Source organism: Phyllostomus discolor, chromosome 7, assembly GCF_004126475.2.
Source record: "Phyllostomus discolor isolate MPI-MPIP mPhyDis1 chromosome 7, mPhyDis1.pri.v3, whole genome shotgun sequence".
Lineage (NCBI taxonomy): Eukaryota > Metazoa > Chordata > Mammalia > Chiroptera > Phyllostomidae > Phyllostomus > Phyllostomus discolor.
Genome location: NC_040909.2, coordinates 63976939 through 64002633, shown reverse-complemented (window position 1 = coordinate 64002633; position 25695 = coordinate 63976939). Strand labels below are relative to the sequence as shown.

Below are 25695 nucleotides of genomic sequence, written 5' to 3'. Positions count from 1 at the left end.
CACTAGGGAGAAATCCTACTAATATTTACTTTGTTTAAAACTAAAATTGGATTACTTCTTATGGCATCACACAATAAGCAGCAACAAACTATACTTATTTCAACAATTATTGAAAATAGTGTGTTTATTACAATAAAAGGTAAATCATTCAATTTACTGCATTATATTTCAGAGACTAAAAGGAATAAGAATAAAGCTCACCTGATAGTGATTATATTCTAGCATTTCCAGCATAACAACGTTTTAGGTGGCCCCAATCCAACGAGAAATGGTAGACTATTCACTCTCTCTATTTCTGTAATTCCGATTCGGAGACTGACTGGCATAGAGAAGGCACTATAAACAAGGTATCCTGAGACACCACCGGAAACTTTGTCACAGCAGCCCTGCTTATAATAACCTAAGCCAATTAGTTATGCATGTAAAAAACCCATTCACACAAGGGCTTTTCTTTCTTTTTTTTTTTTTTTTGGAAGCCCTATGAATTTGGTCTTAAATATTGATATCAATTTCCCCCCTGGCTTGACATCATGCTTTTTTTCATAAGTATAAAAGAACCTTTTAAGTGATGAGCTATCAAAGTCAAACTCACTGTCAGATCAAGGCCAATTCACTATTCATCTTTAGTTCCAGTAGTATTAATAGACAATGGTATTTCTCTTTCAGCAATAGGTTAAGAGCTAGATGTCTCCTTTGGAGAACACACTGCCTAAAAGCTGCTGTTACACATGAGATTTTTTCTAATGGCCAAATAACTCTGTCACTTGGCCAAATAAGACTGCAGGAAGATGGTGTTTTCAGTGTGGAGTCTGTACTGAACCTGTAGGTCCCTCAGCCTCATCTTACATCCTGTTCTCAACATGCATTTTACCCTTAGCTGGACAGATAAGTAACCTTCCTATTAACCTCACATCAAGAAGAGAGGGAGCTCTCCTAAATAAAACTGAAACATGTGCATGCACATGCACACAACTGAATGTATATTTATGTGGATATATATTTAAGTGGAATAAATTCTCCCAATTTAAGCCTCAAACTAGAAGGCATAAAAACTTTTACTAAAAATCTCTTAATTCTTGGACCTAGAAGAATAAGAGTAATCATATACAAAACTGATGCATCTATATATTTAACTCACTTATCTATTCCACTATTTACTGTTACTATGTTCTAAACACTGTACAATATAATACACATTGTGAACAAACAGCTATGACTGCCAGCTTTTAAGGAGGCAATGGAAGAAAAAGGCTATGAAATATACATCTATAATTATGACAGTAGTTAATATTCACCAGTGAATTGGGAGCTATTTTAAGCATAAACATTCCCAATTCAATAATGCTATCCAAGATATGTGCAGAAGAATGAAACTAGACCACCTTCTTATACCACACAAGAATAAATTCAAAATGGCATTAAAATCTCAGACATTGTTTGTACCAATATTTTTTTCTGATATATCTCCTTAGGCAAGGGAAACAAAAGAAAAAAAATAAACAAATGGGACTACGTCAAACTAAAAAGGTTTTGCATGAAAAGGAAACCATTGAAAAATAAAAAGACAACCCATTGAATGGGAGAATATATTGGCTGTTACATCTGATAAAGTGTTAATATCCAAAATTTATAAAGAACTTATACAACTCAACACCAAAATCAAACAATTAGATTAAAAACTGAGCAACAGACCTAAATAGACACATCTCCAAAAAGGATATACAAATGGCAAATAGGCATATGAAAACATGCTCAATGTTACTAATCATCAAAGAAATGCAAATTAAAACCACAATGAGGTATAACCTCATACCTGTCAGAATGGCTATCTTCAATAAATCAACAAACAAAAAGTGTTGGCTGGAGGATGTGGAGAAAGCGGAACCCTTTTGCACTGTTGGTGGGAATGCAGACTGGTGCAGCCACTGTGGAAATCAGTATGGAGTTTCCTCAAAAAATTAAAAGTAGAACTGCCTTATGACCGAACAATTCCATTTCTGGGAATGTATCTGAAGAAACCCAAAACACTATTCGAAAGAATATAAGCAGCCCTATGTTATTGCAGCATTATTTACAATCACTTACATTTAGAAGCAGCCCAAGTGTCCATCAGTAGATGAGTGGATAAAACAATTATGGGAATACTATTCAGCCATAAAAAAGAAAATTTTATCCTTTGGAACAGGATGGATGGACCTGGAGAACATTATGCTAAGTGAAATAAATAAGCTAGTCAGAGAAAGAAAAATACCATATGATTTGACTCATATGTGGAATCTAAGGAAAAAAAAACTGAACTAACAAGCCAAATAGAGACAGACGCATAGATTAGAGAACAGGCTGACAGTTTAGGATGTGAGGTGTAAGAGGGTGGAAAGATCGAGCAAAAAAGAAAAAGGACACATGAACAACAGTGTGGTGACTGTAGGGGAGATGGGAATGGGTGGAAGTGGAAGAGGGTATATAAGGGGGAATAAATGGTAGTGGAAAAAACAATTAAAAATAAATAAATTAATAATAATTCTGTCCACATGCCCAGGATAATGAAGTTCTTTAGGCTGACAGTCTCAAGTTTTCAAATGACTGCTCTAACATGAACACAGAGGTTCAGAGCGACATTCTAAGTTTCATAAAGGATCCAGACACAATAATGAGGATAACAGACATTACCAAAATAAACATTAAATGAGGGCAATGAGTGTAAAGTGCATATTTCACGATTACACTTAAAAAAGAAAAGGCTGCACATTTAAAAATAAATGTTAATTCACTGATGGATTCTTATTTCTTAATGAATCAGAATTTTATGCCTTTGTAAGGAAAGAAGCCACTTCTTCTTTATTTAGCTTTGTTAGTGAGGTCTTCATTACATCCAGGTTGGGGTAATCAGAGTGGGATGTCAGTGTATTTTTAGGTTTCAATTAAGTTGAGAACAGATTGGCTTTAAACACTATGCAGTTGATAGACCGTCTACAGCTGTTTCCAATACAAACACCTAAAATAGGAAACATAAATGAGATTTATGTCATCTGGGCAGTAATAGGGAGCAGTGAGGTCTGTGGTAAACTAGAGGACATACATTTCACTTAAAAAGAACAGCTGAGATAAGCTTCAGCCGCTGTGGTAATATGGGAAAATCAGACCAATATAGCTATTTAGCTGGCAATCTGAACTTCAGTAAAATTTCCCAGATTAAAAAAATGACACCTAATTGATTTTTCACACTGTACAAAACAAATCAAATGTATCTGTGGCTGGACTCAGCCCAGAGGCCACTAGAATGTAGTCTCTACTTTCCACTGTTCATAAGGACGGTCTTCACATCTACCTTCCCTGGGGGTGGCCCAGGTTCTGAGAAGTTCATGTCAAAATTCAGGGATTTCCTGGGGCTTCTCTGAGAGGCAGTGTGTGTCTGACAGCATAGTCGGCAGAACAGTTAAGGATTCGAAAACTGGGCTCAAATTCTGACTTTGCAAGTTACTACTTATGTGAACCACAAATCAACTTTTCCAGGCCTTCCTTTCCTAGGTGCTGAGTGGGGGTGATAGTGGAACTTACTGCATAGAGGTGTTTCCAGAGATATAGCAATGTATCTAAAACAGGTGTTCTCAAATTTCTTTTATCTTAGCACACTTTTTTAACTCTTCAAATACCTCTTGATATTATTATGAAAATAGTTTTGACCTAGCAGGACCACTGCAAGGGTCTTGGAGACTCCCAGGACTCTCAGATACACTTTGAAAACTGCTGATCTAGAACAATTATCACTCTAGCATTCTCACCATGCCATCTGAGTCATGTCATTCACCACTTGAATGAGGGAAGCAGGACACACAAAGGATGTCAATTGTCACAGAAGATGCTGGAAGAAGACACTAACCCTGCACTAACTTCTTCATAGCATTACTATGAGGTTCTGTAGTCCTGTGACTATTTAAAATCCATATAAATATACTTTTCTGTCTTCAACAATCCTAAACCACAGCTTTTCAGTTAGTGACTTCCCCTTCATTAATTTTTAAATAGCCAGCAAACAAGCATGCAAATGAGAACATATGTGACATTAAATATCTACATGATTTCTTCATAATGTTTGCATATTTGACCTTCAAACCAACCACCCAAGTTGAGGAATTAGGATAACAAAAGTTAGGTACTGGTCAGCACTTTAAGGCACAGACCACAAAATAAAGCTAGCAAAGTTTTCACACTGTATCATATTTTATTGATAAAATTTTTATTTCACATGAAGAATGATAGCTATCTAGATAAAGTGCAAGAGAAAACAACATATTTGAAACTTTTCTTCCTTGTTAATGTGTTGTGTTGCATGTCCTTGATTTGGCAAAGACCCCTGGCAACTCTGTGAATGAGTGGCATCCACAATGTCCTGTCCTCAACAGTACTACTCAGCTCCTGCAGACACATGTCTATGGCTTCTTTCATGGAGTCAATGAGTCTTCCTCTTTCCCCACTGCCTTCTATATTTCCCAGCATTATTCTCTTTTCCAAAGGACCTTGCCTTCTCCCAGTGTGCCTGAAGTTGGACAGCTTCAGCTCTGTCTTTTTTGGCTCCAACGTTTCAGGATACTATCTTTTTGCGCTGTTTCCCTTTGTTCATTCAGATATTGAATTGATAGCAAGAGAATTGGAATGGATCATCTTCTAACTGTCAAACTTTAGTTTGCCACTTCCCAAGTGGCAATTACAGATTATTTTCCCATCAGTTTCATTCTAAAGACATTCAAGAGCGTAACTATGTGAGATGGTGCCAGCAGATACTAGCATCTTAGCTGACAAAATTATTCACTGGAGGAAAAAAAAATCTCTATCTGATGTCCACTGTTCTTCTACTCCCTGCACTACTTATAAACTAGAATATAAATAAAATTGAGTGAAAATTCCCATAGTCCTTTTATAATTGATTTTTTTAACAAGTTGACACAGTGTTCAGATTTCTCATTTTATATTTTAAACAGAGAATGTGTTCTATTGCTCAGTGAATTTAAGAAAAATTAAAGGAATTGTAATTCAACAAATTGCTACCCACTGCCACCCCCATACCAGCATTCTTTTCATACTGTTTTCTAAATGACAGCTTATAGAGATCAATTCCTAGAAAAAAAATGGTAAAACTGAGCACGTTGGCTTCCTGGGCAAAATGCTAAATGACTTTGGCAAAGACTTGTCCAGTGTCACATCCGGTAGGTATCAAAGTTCTTTTCAGTCCCACAATTACAATGTTACCCCAGAAAAAAACTCAAGCCCAGAAGACATGCCCTCAGGCACTCAGTCATATACAAAGCTATTCTTAACAAACAATAAGGACAACAGGATATGAATCCTTACCTAAGAAAGAAGAACCAAATCAAATACAAAGAAAAGCTAAAATAAAGACTACTTAAATCAAGAAAAGTTAGAAGTGACAGGTTGATGAGCCCAAGTTCTTTTCCCTATCACAGGGAATCTGCATATCAGTCCAGACACCCTCCTGATTTTTTAAGGCCTATAAAGTAAGAATAGATTTTATATTTTAAATGGTTAGAAAAAATCAAAAGAAGAATAATACTTCATGATACATGAAAATTATATGAAATCCAATCAGTGTCGATAAATACAGTGTTCTTGGCATACAGCCATAACCACTCATTTACATGCTGTTCCAGCTGCTTTCACACTACACAGGCAGAGGTGAGTCCTTCTTACAGATCCCCCATGGTCCCTAAACACAACATATCTACTATCAAGGTTTTTACAGAAAGTGCAAACCCTGGCTCTGACAGAAAGTTTAACTAGAATTCAGCTTCCCTATTACATAGAAGTTCTGGCAAGATTTGAAGAAGAGAATAGGATAATTTTTCTAGAAAGAAATAGTATATATCTATATAATTTTGTATAGGTGTTTTTCCAAATACATGTAAATCAGACAAGAAACCATGAAAGAACCCATTTTAAATATAGAGAAGCAGAAACTTTGAAAAGTAAGTTAAAAGACTTCCCAGGGTTAGAAATCAAACCAAGGTCTTCAGCATTCTGTCCCCAGTAGCAAATAAGGCCAACTTCCAGTTTTGATCTAGGGCATTAACTGAGCACAGAAGAAAAGATGAAAGCATGTAAATCCAGAAGTGTATTCTCATAGTCTGTGTATGCACACACAAATATAGATGAATTTACATCCCATTTTTATTGGTCTGTATACTTTCACACCACTTCTTGACATACTACTTTGTAGGATCATTAGGCTTTTAAATTCAGAGAAATGAGTTGTGAATGTGTACAAAAGGAAAGGATAGCAAATATACTTTTCTGAAATGTTGATGTTGCAACATTTTAAACTAGACTAACCCTACCAAAAATTCCTAGCAAGTGTTTTATCTTTAGCTAATGACTTATAAACCATGTGCTTATTATAAACCTCAAGGTGGGAATGCTTTGGCTTTAGAACAAACAACATTTAGTACCCTCAGGAAAAAAAGATATTATCATAAGAAAACTCCTCATTTAGTGTCAATTGTTTCTCTCTCAGACTAAAATAAACCAAAAGTCTGAGAACATCAAATTTTTATTTGGCCAAATAGAAATAAGATTTAAGTGTGGTAGCCATTTGCCTACAGAATATAGTAATCCCAGAATAAAAATGCCACTTTCACAATCAAATTCCTAGGAGAGAAGCAGCAAGATCTAATACATCATTACTCATTTTGGGAGAAAACCGTGCATTTTACAGATCCTGCACTCTGAGGACCATATAGGTCACTATGCTTGGGTATGTCATATTAAATAGCACGATTTTGGACTTTTGGCCAAGATGGAGGCATAAGAAGATACACTTTGCCACTTCACACAATCAGAAGAAGGATAACAACAAATTTAAAAACCGTTCTGGAAAATCGAACTGTATGGAAGCCTGATAACCAAGGAGTTAAGGAAGAAACATTTATTGAGACTGGTAGCTGGGGCAGAGATGGGCAGCCAGGGCAGAGAGGATGCATGGCAAGGCAGCAGCTGGAGCACTGGGCAGGCAAAGCAGTACATGGAGGACTAGGACTGGCAAAGCAGCAGCTGTCAGACTGGGGCAGTCTCACATTTGAGTGCAGATAAACCAGGAGTGACAACTGGGAAGTGAGACCATGCAACCCAGAGTTCCAGTGTAGAGAAATAAAGCCTCAAAACCCCTGGTTGTAAAAACTAAACTTATGAGGGTTGTGGCAGTCAAAGAAACTCCCAGCCTCACAAGAGAGCTCCTTGAAGAGACTTACAGGGTCCTAGAACATACACAAACCCACCCACCTTGGAATCAGCACCAAAAGGCCAGAAGGGCCCAGTTTGATTATGGGTAGTGGGAGAAATAACTGAAAGCTGGCCAAGAGCTGAGCAGGTGGCATTGTTCCCTCTCAGATCCCTCCCCCACATACAGCATCATAACAGAGTAAAGGGGGTTGCCCTGCTCTGGTACATACCTAAGGCTCCACCCCATACAATATAACAGATGAGCTGAGATGAAAAAAATATGGCCCAAATGAAAGAACAGATCAAAGCTCCCAAAATAGAACTAAGTGATGAAGAGACAGGCAACCTATCAGATGCAGAGTTCAAAACACTGGTAATCAGGATGCTCACAGAAATGATTGAGAATGGTTGTACACTAAAGGAAAAAGTGAAGGCTATGCAAAGTGAAATAAAGAAAAATATACAGGGGACTTCTGGGCAAGATGGAGGTGTAGGTAGACACACTGTGCCTCCTTGCACAACCAAAGAAGGACAACAACAAATTTAAAAACAAACAAACAAAAAATCAGAACTGCCAGAAAATCGAACTCTATGGAAGTTCAACAAGCAGAAAGTTAAAGAAGAAACATTCATCCAGACCAGTAGGAGGGGCAGAGACAGGCAGCTGGCGAACCCGGTGAGGCAGTGGATTGTGGACTGGACAGTCCCACATTTGCATGCAGATAAACTCAGAGGAACAACTGGGGAGTGAGAGAGACCATGCAACCCAGGGTTCCAGTGTGGGGAAATAAAGCCTCAAAGCCTCTGACTGAAAACTCCTGTGGGGGTTTAGGCGGCAGCGGGAGAAACTCCCAGACTCATGGGAGAATTCGTTGGAGAGACCTACAGGGTCCTAGAATGTACACAAATCCACCCACCTGGGAATCAGCACCAGAAGGGCCCAATTTGATTGTGGGTAGACAAGGAAGTGACTGAAAGCCAGCAGAGAGCGCACCAAGCAGCATTGTTCCCTCTCAGACCCCTCCCCCAAAGATAGTGTCACCAGGAGCATCACCCACAGCATCACAGGGATGTGGGTTGCCCCGCCCTGGTGAACACTTAAGGCTCCACCCCTGACTATGTAAGAGGCACATCAAGAGAAAAAAAAGTGGCCCAAATGAAAGAACAGATCAAAACTCCAGAAAAAATACAACTAAGCAACGAAGAGATAGCCAACCAATCAGATGCACAGTTAAAACACTGGTAATCAGGATGCTCACAAAACTGATTGAGCTCAGTCAAAAAAATGAAAGAACAAATGAAGGCTACTCAAAGTGAAATAAAGCAAATATACAGGGAACCAACATTGATGGGAAGGAAACCAGAATTCAAATCAACAGTGTAGAGCAGAAGGAAGAAAGTAATATTCAACCAGAACAGAGTGAAGAAACAAGAATTCAAAAAAATGAGGAAAGGCTTAGGAACCTCCAGGATATCTTTAAACATTCCAACATCCAAATCATAGGGGTGCCAGAAAAAGAAGAGGAAGAGCAAGAAACTGAAAACTTATTTTGAAAATTTAATGGAGAACTTCCCCAATCTGGCAAAGGAAAGAGACTTTCATGAAGTCCAGGAAGCTCAGAGAGTCCCAAAGAAGTTGGACACAAGGAGGAACACACCAAGGCACACCATAATTGCATTACCCAAGATTAAAGATGAGGAGAGAATCTTAAAAGCAGCAAGAGAAAAGGAGATAGTTACCTACAATGGAGTCCCCTTAAGACTGTCAGGTGATTTCTCAAAAGAGACCTTACAGGCAAGAAGGGGCTGGAAAGAAGTATTCCAAGTCATGAAAGGCAAGGAACTACATCCAATGTTACTCTGTCCAGCAAAGCTGTTGTTTAGAATGGAAGGGCAGATAAAGTGCTTCCCAGATAAGGTCAAGTTAAAGGAGTTCATCATCACCAATCCCTTATTATATAAAATGTTAAGGGGATTTATCTAAGAAAAAGAAGATCAAAACTATGAACAGTAAAATGACAACAAACACATAGTTACTAATAATTGAACCTTAAAAACAAAAACAAACTAAGCAAAAACCAGTACAGGAACAGAATTAGAGAAATGGACATCACATTGAGGGTTATCAGTGGAGGAGTGGGAGAGGGAGAGAGGGGGAAAAGTTACAGAGAATAAGTAGCATAAATGGTAGGTAGAAGGTAAACAGGTGGAGGTTAAGAATAGTATAGGAAATGTAGAAGCCAAAGAACTTATATGTATAACCCATGGACTTGAACTAAAGTGGGAGGAATGTAGGTGGGGGTGTATGCAGGGTGGTGGGGAATAAAGGGGTAAAAATAAGACAACTGTAATAGCATAGTCAATAAAATATACTTGAGCCCTGGCTGGTATACCTTAGTGGACTGAGCATGGACCTGTGAACCAAAGGGTTGCCAGTTCAATTCCTAGTCAGGACACATGCCTGGGTTGCAGGCCAGGTCCCCAGTGTGGGGGCAGATGAGAGGCAACCATACATTGATGTTTCTCTTCTCTTTCTCCTTCCCTTCCCCTCTCTCTAAAATAAATAAATAAAATCTTAAATAAAATAAAATAAAATATATTTGGGAAAAAAAGAGAAAAATATACAGGAAACCATAGTAAAGGGAAGGAATTGGGAATCAAATCAATGATTTGGAAAAGAAGGAAGAACTAAACAGTCAACCAGAGCAGAATGAGGAAACAAGATTTCAAAAAAATGAGGGGAGGCTGAGGAACCTCTGGGGCAACTTTAAGCACTCCAACATCTGAATTATAGGAATGCCAGAAGGAGAAGAGAAACAACAAGAAATTGAAAACTTATTTGAAAACATAATGAAGAACTTCCCTAGTCTGGCAAAGGAAATTGACTTCCAGGAAGTCCAGGAAGCTCAGAGAGTCCCAAAGAGAAGTTGGACCCAAGGAAGCACACACCAAGGCACATCATAATTACATCACCTAGAACTAAAGATAAGGAGAGAATCTTAAAAGCAGCAAGAAAGGAGACAGTTACCTCCAAAGGAGTTCCCAGAAGACTGTCAGCTGATTTCTCAAAAGAAACCTTGCAGGCAAGAAGGTGCTGGAATGAAGATTGGAAGTCATGAAAGGCAAGGACCTATATCCAAGATTACTCTATCCAGCAAAGCTATAACTTAGAATGGAAGGGCAGATAAAGTGCTTCCCAGATAAGGTCAAGTTAAAGGAGTTCATCATCACTAAGCCCTTATTATTATATGACATGTTAAAGGGACTTATCTAAGAAAAAGATGATGATCAAAAAAAATGAAACAGTAAAATGACAACAAATTCACAATTATCAACAACTGAGCCTAAGAAAATAAAAACAACTAAGCGAACAATTAGAACAGGAACAGAATCACAGAAATTACATGGAGGGTTATCAGTGGGGAGGAGGAGGGGGAGAGAGGGGGAAAATGTACAGGGAATAAGAAGCATAAATGGCAGGTACAAAATAGACAGAGAGAGGTTAAGAATAGTACAGGAAATGGAGAAGCCAAAGAACTTACATGTATGATCTGTGGACATGAACAAAGGGGAGGGAATGCTGGTGGGAAGGAGGTTGCAGGGTGGAGAATAAAAGAGGAAAAAAGTGGGACAACTGTTAATAGTATAATCAATAAAATATATTTTTAAAAAATTTAAAAAATAAATAGCAAGATTTTATAAACTATAGACAACAGCGTTAGAATCATTCATTCAAAATTATTTACCATGTACCAGACACTGTGCAATTTGTATTCATTCCTAGCTTGTCAATTAAAAATAAAACAGTGAAATCACTTGAATAACCATATGAAATATTCTTGAAAACCTCTTCACACTGTTTTTTTTTTAAAGATTTAATTAATTTATTTTTAGAGACGGGAAAGGAGGGAGGGACAGAAACATCACTGTGTGGTTATCTCTTGAGCACTCCCTACAGGGGAACTGGCCTACAAACCAGGCAAGTGCCCTGACTGGGAATCAAACCAGCGACCCTTTGGTTCACAGGCTGGTGCTCAATCCACTGAGCCACAGCAGCAAGGGCAAGTTTTTTGTTTGTTTTTTTCAAAGATTTTTCTTAGAGAGGGGAAGGGAGAGAGAAAGAGACAAAAACATCAATATGTGGTTGTGTCTCGTGTGCCCCCTACTGGGGACCTGGCCAGCAACCCAGTCATGTGCCCTGACTGGAAATCAAACTGGCGACCCTCTGGTTCAAAAGTGGGCACTCAATCCACTGAGCCACAGCAGCCAGGGCAGGGCAAGTTTTTCTTTTTCTTTTAGTTATATAATGTCAACTGATTGGATATAGAAGCAACTATAGAAGACATTTGATCTTGATCATTTTAACCTCTTATTTTGATTCATTGACTTCTGAGAACATTCTCTATGTTCTCTTGATATATACATAAAGAACTAAATACAGGATTAGGTGCAGACCTTAATGTGTATATAAATCACCTGGGATCTTGTTAAATGCAGCATGATTCTGTACATCTGGGATGGGACCCAAGATTGTGAATTTCTAATAAGCACCCAAGGGATGCTGCACAGTCCCCAACACACCAAGCCTTGAGTTCAAGGCCTCAGTACATTCTCACCTGGAGTTCTGCTCTCATGAAGAGAGTTATATGTTCACCATTCATTCAACAAATATTGCTGAGTACCCACCAGATGCTGGGCAACCATCAACCTTTCACAGGCTCTTCAGGGACAGCTTCACTGAAAAGGTGACATTTGAGCACAGAACTCGAGCTGAAGAAGAAATGAGTCAGGCAGATTTTGTGGGAAGAGAATGCTGGCAAGTTCCAAAGTCTCCAGGTGTGAAGAAGGCTCACATATTTGGGCAACAGCAAAGAGACTCTTACTATGTGTTCCTTACTTGGCTGTAATTTTCTGCACTCACCTGGTTTTCCTCTCAGAACTTTATTGTTTCTTTTCAGTGTCCTTTGTTAATTTACCCTTTTCCTCCTCCTCTTAAATGTCAAAGTGCTTCAAGGCTCTGAGCTTGATTCTATCTGCATGCACAGCCCTGGTGATCTCAGCCAGTCTCAGAGATTGAAATGCCTGGCCCAGATTCTCTGAACTCCAGATTTATCTTACCTGCCTACTTCACAGCATCATTTGGAGGACTACAGACATTTCAACTTCAATATGTTCATCATTCCCTCTAATCAGCCTCTCCCACATCTCTGTCTTAGTAAATGGGAACTACATCCTTTTGTTAGGCTGAAACACGAAATTGTCATTTATTTTTTGTAGGCCAAAAAATAATCTTCATATGGTTCAACTTAGTTGCTCATTTCAAAAACCTTGGTGTTCTTTGACTCTTTTCTTTTCTTCATACCCAGTATACAATCCATCAAGAAGTATTGGCTCCCTCTGCAGAATCCATCCAGACTTTAACTAATGTTCACTATTTCTACTGTTACTCTCTGACCCAGCCATCATTTCTCAGTTGGATACTGAAAGTGTCTCAACACTTCTCTTTCTGTCTTTGCCCACTTGAAGCCTATTTTCAATACAGTGACTGGAGTAATTCCTATAAAACATGTCAGATCATATCTCTTCTCTGCAAAAACATGCTCTGTAGTGGCTTCCTGTTTATCTCTGAGAAAACACAAAGTACATTCAAAGTCCTACAAGTCCCTAAATCACTGCTACTCATGCACTTGATGGAAATGCACATTCTCAGGCCCCACCCCAGAGCTACTGACTCAGAACCTCTAAGTGTGGGGACCAGAAACCTATGTTTTAACAAGCTCACCAAAGTTTACAGACCCCTGCTCAATCTGCCCACTTCCCACTCCACCCTGGGGTCAGGACTTCTCTGATCTTATCTACCAGAACCATCTAAGAACTTACTCAAAATTCCAAACACACCCTGCTGGTTTTCCTGATTCTCAAACCCTGCTCTACTTTGTCCATGTCCTGGCACACAACAGACACTCAGCAAACATTTATGAATCAATGAATGAATGGAGCCAATGTGGCTGAAGAGCACACACAGATAAGGAGAGAACAGACGCCAAGAACAAGGGGTCTAACTATGTCAGCCATTGTCAGGGTTGGAGGCTGAGACTCTGACAGCCTCTGCAAATGTCCTGAGGACACGAAGATGTGACAGCTCCTGGCTCTTTGTGACTAATTTAGAATACTCTGGAGAAAAGTTAGTCTCTAGGCTAGGTAGTGATTCACAGCCTGACTCCTTACTCCTAAAGATAAAACTTGCTTTTCTCTTAGGGTTTGTACAAAGATTGCCATTTCTCACAGCTCTCATCTTTGAGGCTTAGGGCCCTACAGATCTACGACACATGGCCAGGAGCCTGCAGATTTGCCTCCATCTCTTAAGATGCACACCCCTGGATAAGTCACAGTTAAAGTAGAGGTCCCTGCGAAGGTAGCTCTTGGGAACAGTCCATAGGTTATGGCTTACTGGCCTACCCAGTATTTAATTCCGGTATTTAATTAAAAACAAACTTTTCACACAAAAGTTTGGATTTCTGGATTTTCTGGATAAATCAGATTTAGCAACACTGAACTGCATTGTAGTAAGCCCACCAGGGAAAGAGCTACAGAACAACTTCCCTCTTCTGAAGAGCTACCTGCTCTTCACTCACCAGCCTCATTCTGATGCTGATAATTAGTCTGCCTCACTGGGCACCTACCTGACTCCTAAAGGCATCTATCTGAGTCAGCAAACCTGTGTTATCCTTTCACACTGCACATTCGGAGGCAGTTCAAAACATGACAGAATGGTGGTAGTATATGTGTGCTTAAAAAGAGCCACATTACATGAACAATCTCACACAAAATATGTGAGCAAATAAAATACATTGATGTAAACTCTGAACATGTATCAGCAATTATACTTTTAAGAACATTGCTGAGGAACTCATCAGATCTAACAGTGAATATTTAAGTGCAAGGATGTCAGGCAGAGCATTTTATGTAATAGGAATAGTCAAATTACTAACCTAGGGCCCTGTGCCTTGTTTGGTAAAAAGTTTTATGGGGACACAGACATGTCCATTTGACAGGGGACTCAAGAGTTAGAAAATTTTAGTTTAAGGTAAATAGTTAATAGGTAATAGTAAACTAGGCTTAGTAGGTAATGCACATGTTAAAGCCATTGTTTCAGAAACTGCAGGTATAGCCCACCACTCCAGGGAGAGATAGCCAACCTCCTGGGGCATATCTAAAGGCCCCCTGGGGCACAGCTGGAGACATCTGAGCCACTGTGTTCCAGGGAGAGAAAGACATTGCCCACCTGGGGACAGCTAACTGCCCAGGGTGAGAATACTGCAGTTTTTTAAATCTAATTTTCCCTGAATTTTAAAACCCCTCACCACACTCTGTTCTCTGTTATTAAAAGGCTGGCATGGAATGAAATGTAAGAGGGTCTGTTAGGGTATAAAAGCCGCCGTCTTCTCAGATTACCAGCCATCTTAATAAAGCGCCCATGAAGATTCAATCCCTGTCTCTGCTTATTGGGTTCGGAATGTGACAGGCAGCACAAATGCCAGTTTGTTTCCGGTTTCACATTTATTTACAGATAATATGTGACTGCTTTCAAGGTACAACAGTGCTGGAGCAGAGTTGAGTAACAGACCTTATATTCCTTAATGTCTAATAAATAAAGCATTTATTATCTGGACCTTTACAGAAAGTGTACCAACCACTAATCTCTCATAACAAAAAATCAGAAGCAGCCCTGGCTGTGTGGCTCAGTTGGTTGAGTGCCAGCCCATGAACCAAAGGGTCACCAGTTCGATTCCCAGTCAGGGCACATGCCTGAGTTGCAGGCCAAGTCCCCAGTATAAGGCACATGAGAGGCAATAACACACTGATGTTTCTCTCACTTTCTTTTTCCCCCCTTTCCCCTCTCTAAAAATAAAAGTCTTTTTTAAAAATTGGAAACAAATACCTAATAATATATACCAGATTAAATTAACCATAAGGCAACCATGTAAGTTCAGGGTTCCCCAACCTGGACACTATTGACCCTAGGACCAGATCCTTCTTTGTTGTGGGGCTGCCCTGTGTATTATAAGACAGTGAGCAACATCCTTGGCCTCTACCCAGCAGATGGCAGTAACACCAATACCAGCTGTGACCACCAAAAATGTTTCCAGACCTTCCAAATGTCCTGTGGGGCCCAAGTTGCTCCCTGTTGAGAATTCTGACAGATAGTTAGATACAATGCTGTATTAAAATCTATGTTTTATAAAACAATGTAATGAGGGGAAAGTTCATAATGTAAATAGAAACACAAAGCAGTTTAAAAATGGTATACACAATGTGATCCTAAATTGGCTTAATAATTTTGTTTGTACATATGCATAGAAAAAAGACGAATTATAAATCATTCTGGAAAGTCTTAGTCACAAGTATCCTGGGATCATCAAATTATAAGTGACTATTACTTATTGATTCTTTTCTGTATTTTCTATAATGTACATGGTAATAATTTTTTTTAATTTTTAAAAATCTATCAATTACACAAAAATTAAATTCCGCAGATCTGGACAAATAAAAACATATTCAGGCAGAATTCCTCTATTAAAAATTTTGCAAGCAACAAAGGAACTCATGAAATGGGTTCGTTATAATGATAAAATTTGCCTCATTTCAATTTTTCTTTAAGTATTTGATCAGATTAAGAGGACCCTGTTATTTATTAAATGTTTACTGTAACATTCAAGCCCAGACAGTTTGTATAATATTTGACACATTTTATGTGTTGGTAGAGGGCTGTGATTCCGTGGTTCAACAGTGGCCATCTAATAGTGCATTGTAAGTCCCCCTCCTAACGAAAGATATGAATGTGGCATTCCACATGCTAGAACTTTTCCATGTGCCCCAGTTTAGCACGACCTCAGAATTGCAGACTCCTTGTTTTAGCATTTCCCCCCCAAAATGCCCCCATTGTTTGTAGTTTATCGGGTATTAGAGATCATTCTGGCACAGGCAGCTAAACTCCTTTTCATAGGATTGACACTCCTAAAAAACTGGTAGTGTTCTAGTTTGTCAGAGATAAAAACATTGCCCTGGGCCTAACCAAAGGTCACCCAGAAATGAGAGCTACATGCTGCTAGTTTGAAGGTCAGGTCCACAGGAGCTGAAAACTAGCAAAAAGCAGCAGCCTCACAATAACACAGACTTCAGGACCTAAATCATGACACTGAGGGGCCTCCTAGTTTTTGAGAAAGTGCATTGTCTTGGGCAATTCCAAAGACTTGTACAGATACGTAAAGATGAACTTCCACTTTGGATTCAACAGCCTAACAGTAACAGCAACAGCTTAAGAGCACTTTCATGGGCAAAGATAATTAGGGTAATAGAATGTGGGAGGTGCATAGGGCAAGGGAGAGTAATGGGGAAAAATGGGGACAACTGTAATTGAACAATAAAAAACAAACAAACAAACAAACAGCTTTCTGACTATGCTATGGCACTGCCCGGGGTACTATCCCCATTTAATAACTCAGTCATTCATTCAGCCACCATTTACAGGGGCAACGAGCATACAACAGAATGAAAGGGAAGCTCCTGATGCCACAGAAAACCATGTTTCAGTTCAGAAACAGAGACAAACACAATGGAAACAAATCAACAATAAGAAAGAAATTCATAGTGTGACAGCAGTGCAATGCAGAAAACAAAGAAAGCCATTGGGGGAGAGCAAGGCTGCTCTGCAGTGGTGACATTCTAGCTGAAACCCAAATGATACAAAGAGGCCAGCTATACAGAGCACCAGAGGAGCTTCAAGCCGAAGGTGGGACATGGCTTGGCATACTGGAGAGACAAGGACATCAACAACAACCATGCCAGCAGGGCTAGCGCAGTGGCCAGGTAGTGCATGGCCTGGGAAAGGCAGTTGGGCCAGATGTTGTTTACGGAGCTCTGCAGGCCTCTGAGGGAATTTTATTTCTCTCCTCCCATACCTAGAAGAAGCTTTTGGGAGGTTTGAAGCAGAGAAGTGACATGATCTGGTGACCATATTCTAGAACATTACTCAGATCAGTGTGGATGGGAATACAAGTAGACACAGAAAGGACAATTAGGAGGCTCCTATAGCCACATACATGAGAGTTGATGATACCTTAGAGTCATAGTAAGATGAAGTTGGCCAGCATCAAATTTAACTGAAGGAAAACACATATATTAAAGGATTTTCTTATGCTCATCATATTATTCTTCCTATTTTTGTATCTATTAGAAATTCTCCATGATAAGTAGTTTTTTAAAAAAGAAAAAAGTGTAAATAGTTCTTAGACATACAAATAGAAATATTGCCTTGGGTATTTACATAACATAATTTAATCTTCATGATTCAACAAAATTCTTTGCAGTCTACAAGAATCTATTAATTGATCTAGTGTTTTGAAAACAGCAAAAAGCTCACAGTAGAAATAGCACTAAACAACATTCTTCCCACAAAGTTTTTGTCTCAAATAATGTGTAACAGGAAAGTGCAGACCCAATGACCTTCAGTAGAGTCTTACTTTTAGCAAAATGACTAGTTTCAACTGCCAAACTGAAACTTCCTTGTGTCATGTGTTTTATATAGTTGGCACCTGGAAAATGCTTGCATTGTGGTGGCTGAGTGTTCTCTTCTCCTTCTTCTTCACTGAATAATGGAAAGATGTACTTCTACCTTTATTTTCCAATAGGCTTGGAAAGTAAGCCTTTGCTATAAAATGGTGAGAGAGAGACAGAGAGACAGAGAGAGAGAGAGAGAGAGAGAGAGAGAGAACTCACACTTGCTTTCTTTTTTTTTTAAGATTTTATTTATTTATTTTAGGGAGGGAGGGGAGGCGGGGAGAGAGAGAGAGAGAGACAGAGAGAGAGAGACAGAGAGAAACATCAATGTGTGGTTGCTGGGGGCTGTGGCCTGCAACCCAGGAATGTACCCTGGCTGGGAATCGAACCTGGGACACTTTGGTTCCCAGCCCGCGCTCAATCCACTGAACTACGCCAGCCAGGGCTAACACTTGCTTTCTTAAAGTAATAGAAACAATTAAGGAAAGCCTAATGAAAGGCCAGATAGTAAATAATTTTGGTTTGTATTATATAATGATTATTTACTCAACGAGCCATACAATTTTCCATATTCAAAATGTCTTGAAGGTTATGAGACTGATTTCTAACACAATTTTCACATTTTCTGTTCAAAGGAAACAAGATTAGGGAAGAAAATTAACTTCTCTTGAGCATCTCTTCCATGTTAAGGCACATTATTCTTACTTGATGCTCACAATAAAGCTAAGTGCCATTGCCAGTCTGATTTTACATTAGAAAATGGAGAACAGAAGAGTTAAATAACTAGTCTGATGTCACTTGACTGCTCTCATATAGTCAGAGAATCTACACCCTGGGCTCCAAACCAACCAAAATAAGCAGGAAGTACCATGGCTTCACTTCCCAGGAGTGCATAATGTCCTGCATCAAGTGACATTGCAAAAGACCTACAACACTGTCACCACAAACAGAAATGCACCAGGGAATGATCACTGAGGGAGTTTATTGAGCTCATTATTGAAGTCAAATCTAGAGACAAAAACAAAACAAAACAAAAAAAACAGGGCTTTCTTATTAAATATGCAATATATATGGTTTGAGAAAATTTAGAAACTAAAAATGAGCAAACAGGAAAGAAAACTATATATCATAAAGCATCCCATATTAAAAGATAAACCCTGAAAGAAGTATGGAATTTATCTCCTCATTCATCAAAATAAAATTTTGATATGGTCACCAGGCAACATTAGCAGGACTAGATCAAGTAATCTTATTCAAAAGGACCAAGGTTCCATCTTCCCTAAAGGTGGATTTATGCATATCTCTAAAACATATAACATACTCACCAACTTACCCAATAAAGTCCTGCAAGATGACAGCAAACTCAATCTCTAAGAGTAGAGCTCAAATTTGGATGATAATGTAAATTACATTTTACCAATCCTGACTCTTTGTAAGATCCTAATTCTAAGGAACACTAGGACTACAAATAGCCCTCTCTAGGTTTCAATGGAGTAGAATGGAATCACCAATTGGAAGAATATAAGGAATATGATTAAAAAAAAGACAATGCTAAACAAATCCTAATCTTTCCCTCAACACTTCCAATTTCTCCACACCAATGTATTTTGTACATTGTGCCTTAAAGGTAGCCCCCTTCACCAAAGAGCAGAATTATAACCCAGTTCAGGTTCAAGGGCTAACAGTGGCAAAATGGGGTGGGGTGGGCAGCAAAAACTGCATCAAGTCAAATATCCCCATATTTCAAAGTCAGGGATGATGAACAATGCCTGAGAACTTTCCAGACCTGAGTCCTCAAACTATATATACCAAATACCAGTAACTATTTACTAATGAGAAAGATTATTTTTGGTCATTATCTCTAGTAATAATCTACTGTAGTTTTACAAAAGCATCCATACATATACATTTCCAGACTATAAAACCACCTACTTGATGTAAGCTCCTTGACAGGAAAATAGGATATTTTGTTTTCCTGTCAATTAAAAAGAAGTGCTATTTAGTAAATATTTGCTTAACAAACATAGCTTGACTACATAAAATGTTTCAAAAAGCTTAAAAAGTACCAAGTTAACTCACTCATTCAGAAACTATAAAATTTACTAGAAAGGAGTCAGAATCTTCCAAAAATGAACCATGAAGAAATACAAAATCTGAGTAAACTGATTACTACACTAAGGGAGATTGAATCAGTAATCAAAAGTTACCCATAAAAGTCCAGGACCAGACAGCTTCACTGGAAAATTCTACCACACATTTAAAACAGATTTAATACCAATTATTCCAAAAAACTGAAGAGGAGGGAATACTTTCAAACTCATTTATGACACCAGCATTACCCTGACACCAAAATTAGACAAGGACACCACAAAAATGTTATAGGGCCAATAACCTTAATAAACACAGATGCAAAAAAATCTTAATAAAATATATCAAACAAAATTGAACAATACATTAAAAGGAATCATACACGATGATCAAATGGGATCAAGTTGATATACTGCAATAACTAAATGAAGGGTAAAAATCATATGATCATCTCAACAGTCACAGAAAACATCATTTGATGAAATTTGACATCTAATTATAATTTAAAACTCTCAACAAAGTGGGTACAGAGGGAGCATACTTCAATATAACAAAAGCAATGTATGACAAACCTATAGCAAACATCACACTCATGGTGAAAAGCTGAATACTTTTCCTCTAAGAACAGGAACAAGTCAAGGCTGGCCCACTCTCATCCCTTTTATTCAACAAAGTATTGGGAGACCTAGCCACAGAAATTAAGCAAGAAAAGGTAAAAGACATACAAATTAGAAAGAAAGTAAAATTCACAACTTGCCAGTTGACATGGTACTATATATAGAAAACCCTAAAGATTCCACCCAAAAAAACTGTTAGAACTAATGAATAAATTCAATAAAGTTACAGAAAAAATCAATATGCTCATCAGTAGCATTTCTAAACAATAACAAACTATCAAAATAGAATTAATAACAAACTATCAGAAATAGAATTAAGAAAAGAATCCCATTTACAATTGTATAAAAAAGAATAAAATACCTAGGAATAAATTTAACCAAAGAGGTTAAAGACCTGTCCACAAAAAACTGTAAGACACTGATAAAAAATAATTGAAGAAGACACAAATAAATGGAAAGCTATCCCATGTTCACAGAATGAAAGGATTAATGTTGTTAAAATGTCTATACTACTCAAAGCAATCTTCAAATTCAATGCAATTCCTATCAAAATTCCAATTGGCATTTTTCACAGAACTAGAACAAATAATTCTAAAGATAGTATGCAAACACATAACATCCTGAACAGCCAAGGCAATCTTGAAAAAGAACAAAGCTGCAGGTATCATGATCTCTGATTTAATCTATACTACAAAGTTATAGTAATCAAAATAATATGGTACTTAAATTAAAAACAGACACACAGATCAATGGAACAGAATACGGAGCCCAGAAATAAGTTAGGACAATGGGGTCCAGTACATATAATGGAAGAAAGGGCAGTCTCTGCAATAAATGGTGTGGGGAAAACTAAACAGCCACATACAAAAGAATAAAACTAGACTACCATCTAGTTTACACCTAGAACTAGGTGTAAGATAGTTTTACTATCTTAGCTCAAATTTAGCTCAAAATTAGCTCAAAATGGATTAAAGACTTGAGAAATGATAAGTATTAAGCTCCTTGAAATCAGTGCTTAGAGATGATTTTGTAGATCTGAATCTAAAGGCAAGGGAAACAAAAGCAAAACAATCAAATGGGACTACATCAAACTCAAACGCTTCTGCACAGCAAAGGAAACCATCATTTAAAACAAAAAGCAATACACTAAATGGGAGAAGATATTTACAAATCATACATCTATTACTGGGTTAATATCCAAAATATATAGAGAACTCGTAGAACTCAACAATAACAAAAAACCAACAACCCAATTAAAAAATAGGCAGAGAATCTAAATAGACATTTTTCCAAAGAAGACATACAGATGACCAAAGGCACATAAAAAATGTTCAACAGTGCTAATTATTAGGGAAATGCAAGTTAAAACCCCAATGAGATACTACTTTACACTTGTTAGGATACTATCAAAAAGCCAAGAAACAACAAGTGTTGGAGAGGATGTAGACAAAAGGAAATCTTCATGCACTGTTGGTGGAAACATAACTGGAACAGCCATCATGAAAACAGTAAAGAGATTTCTCAATAATTAAAGAATAGAACTACCATATAATCCTGCTTTTCTACTTCTGGGTATCTATCCAAAGAATACCCAAAAAACACTAATTCAAAAAGATGCATGTATCCCTATATTCACTGCAGCATTACAATACCCAAATATGGAAATAACCTGAGTGTGTTCAGTGATGGACCTATAAACACATCACACATATACACAATGGAATATTACTCAGCCATAAAAAAATAATGAAATCTTACCATCTGTGACAATGTAGATGGACCATATGATTTTACTCACTGGAACCTAAAACAAACAAACTAAACAAACTCATATATTGTTGGTTACCAGAGAAGGGGGTTTGGTGGTGGACAAAGTATTTGAAGGGGGTCAATTGTATGGTCAGAGATGATAATTAGATTGTTGGTAGTAACATTTTGTAGTGTATACAGAAGTTAAATTATGATGTTGTACACCTGAAACTTATGTAATATTATATACAAAATGTACTTCAATATTTTTTAAAAAAGGAGCCAGGGATCTATCTAAATTTAAATCAATTAGAGAAAGGGTTGTAAATTGAGTATGCTAATTTTTCGTATTAGAGAATAGGACAGCCAATAAGATTCTCTCTGGGTTTCCTAACTGCCAAATCCAATGTCCAGATGACAAACTTTTAAATATGAACATATTCATCACATTATTTTTTACAATAATAAAAATGTATCTGCAATCTCTAACATTAAAATAATGACAAAATAAGTACATGCATTTAAATTATTATGTGATTATTGAAAGTAATATATATGGGAAATACACAGCAGTTTATAAAAGCACATAATAAGGAAAATAAAATGCTGATATAAAAGTATAAAAGCTGTGGATTCATTGACTCAAAAATATGTTAATTGAAAACAATAAGAAAATTGTGTTTTATAATAGTTTTATATCAGAACAATGACATATGATATTTTCATCTTTTCTACCTTCCAAACTTTCTGGTATAATTATTATAATAACAATTTGCCATTATTATTTATTTATTTAGGCTAGAGAGGTAGCCTCCTACTAGAGAAGTAGGAAAATGTAGGTGTTTCTTTTCCAACCTCCCTTGCAGCTCAGGAGTACATAATTTAGGATCCTACAATAAGATGTACTCAAAGTGGACTCAAGTGCTACAGGTAAGTAGCAGGCACCACTGGGGATGTCACATTTCAGAAAGACAGTTCCTGGTGGAGTGGGGCAACAGAATAGGTTTCATTAGTTAATATCCAGACCAATTATGTGCTGTGGTTTGAGGTACTGCTCCTGGCTGCATGGCTCCAAGCTTGGTTCTTCTTTTAAAATATGTACATACTTAAGTATGTTATGTGTCTATATATTTACAAATATATTTATTTACATGTACATAAAGGAGAGTTATCATTCATTAATTTTTATGTAGAAATGTCTAACACAAGCAAGGAACTTTATGTACAAGTTCCTTGTACATAACAAGGATATGTTATGTATCCTTGGAATTTTAAGTTTGCAGAAAAGCATAACTGATTATGTTTAACATCCATGTTTACATCTGTCTTATGCAGTGACTAACCCACAGACCACAAGAGTCGTTTGTTAAATAAAGATGTACAATAACTGTAAGATGTTTATATATTATTAGAACCTACTAAACTAGGATTTACATCTTCTATTATTAGTACAATTATATTATTTGTAGCAGGTGTTCAATAAATATCTGTTCAAATACTGAATTGATATGAACTATTGTGAATGGTCTATTATTTTTACAGGTTAAGCCCCACCAGAGGAACTCAAGCTCAGGGGTCCTTGAGAGCCAACTATCACAACCCATGCCTGTGCACAATACCCAGCCCTTAGCAACCATGCTCTTGACTCATCCAATACTGCACAATGACAGCATCTATACAACTGCCCCCTCAAAAGTGGGTGGAGTATACCACAGTCAGAGGAAGCAACAATTTGTACAAAAACAGGCAGTAGATTTACAACAAAGTGTCAGGTTTATCTGCTGGAGAGTTCTCATTGCATGGCCCCACTTCATATCCTCTTCTGAATTACAAAATTGTCCTTTAAACTGACATTTTTTAGTTCTATTGGCAAGTATTGATGAGTATGAACTGTGTGTTGTCTATGTGTCTGTTTAGAAAAGGAGCAGGAGAGGAGGGCAACCTCAGCAGAAGCAACGGAAGGCCATGAAAACCACTTTTCCCAAGAATAGGCATTTTGTTAATTCACATTTTATTTTTTTTAAAGATTTTATTTATTTATTTTTAGAGAGGGAAGGGAGGGAGGGAGAGGGAGAGAGAGAGAGAGAGAGAGAGAGAGAGAGAGGGAGAGAGAGAAACATCAATGTGCAGTTGCTGGGGGTTATGGCCTGCAACCCAGGAATGTACCCTGGCTGGGAATTCAACCTGGGACACTTTGGTTCCCAGTCGGCGCTCAATCCACTGAGCTATGCCAGCCAGGGCTTAATTCACATTTTAAAAAGAGAGAGAATTCTCATTTAAAATGCCATAATCTATCGTGTCACACTTAATAAAAATGTAATATAAAATGCATACTGTGTTCACAAAAGCCACTTACAGTGACCTGAATATGGAAAGGTTGAATGGGCACCACCACCACAACAATTTGAAGTTCTTTGTTTTATCACGCTATTTTTAAGATGATATAAAAATCACTGCTTTAGTGTACGATATAAAATCACAGGCTTAGTGTACATGCTAATGACACCATGGAATTGCCTGGCTCTAGCCTTCTGTCCAATGAGCTGTGCTATTATTTATATCTAAAAAGAGTTGGCTGCATTACTGCGAATGAGATGCAGTCCATTACTACACACAATGATCAAGTACCCCAAGGGCTAATTCTGAATCACCTTCACGCAAACTCAACTACACATTGGAACCTTAGAAAAGTCTTAACATTACAAACATAGGGCAAATGAGAGCTCTCAAGGAAGACTTCATCCTCTAAAGACAGATAATGGCAGAGAACATGAAATGCAATACATAACATGCTACCTTCCCATATTTAGACAGAAGTGTCATTCAAACATCAGTAATACTATGGTGTTCATTAAACAAGGATAAAACAAGCTCATTAAACAAATCTTAAAGACAAATGTAAATATGGACCACAAAGCCTCATCTCATTCTTTTATTTCTGCTCCCTAGAATTAATCTTTGAGTTTACATGGATTTTCTATATTTCGAGGCTAATTCAAATAGAATTAAATAAAATATTGCATATATATAATATATGCATTTAAAACAAACATCTGGATATATGATGCAGATGTTTCTGCAGTTTGCTTTAATAATATAAACTTCCATGTCAAGACACCCATATCTACCCCTCTTTTTATTTTATTTTATTTTTAAAGATTTTATTTATTTATTTTTAGAGAGGGAAGGGGGAGAGAGGGGGAGAGAGAGAGAGAGAGAGAGAGAGAGACATCAATGTGCGGTTGCTGGGGGTCATGGCCTGCAACCCAGGCATGTACCCTGACTGGGAATCGAACCTGCGACACTTTGGTTCACAGCCCGCGCTCAATCCACTGAGCTATGCCAGCCAGGGCTCTACCCCTCTTTTTAAAAAGTAGATGCCTTGTGTTCCATTCTATTAATAAAATTTTTAAATCATTCCAGATTGAGGGCCATTTAGGTGATTCATAAT

At 37.7% G+C, this 25695-nt stretch overlaps 1 protein-coding gene and 1 long non-coding RNA gene across 2 annotated transcripts in view; one reads left to right on the top strand and one right to left on the bottom strand.

The window, feature by feature from the left end:
• Window positions 1-25695, bottom strand: part of MITF (melanocyte inducing transcription factor) — a 246141-nt gene that overhangs the window by 34549 nt on the left and 185897 nt on the right. The window contains 1 exon segment of the mRNA XM_036031004.1: window positions 816-820. Within this exon segment, the coding sequence (XP_035886897.1) occupies window positions 816-820 (5 nt within the window).
• Window positions 13869-23797, top strand: LOC118501668. The gene is made up of 3 exons (XR_004904302.1): window positions 13869-14395; window positions 15435-15437; window positions 23787-23797. It is a non-coding gene; the product is annotated as an uncharacterized LOC118501668 (long non-coding RNA).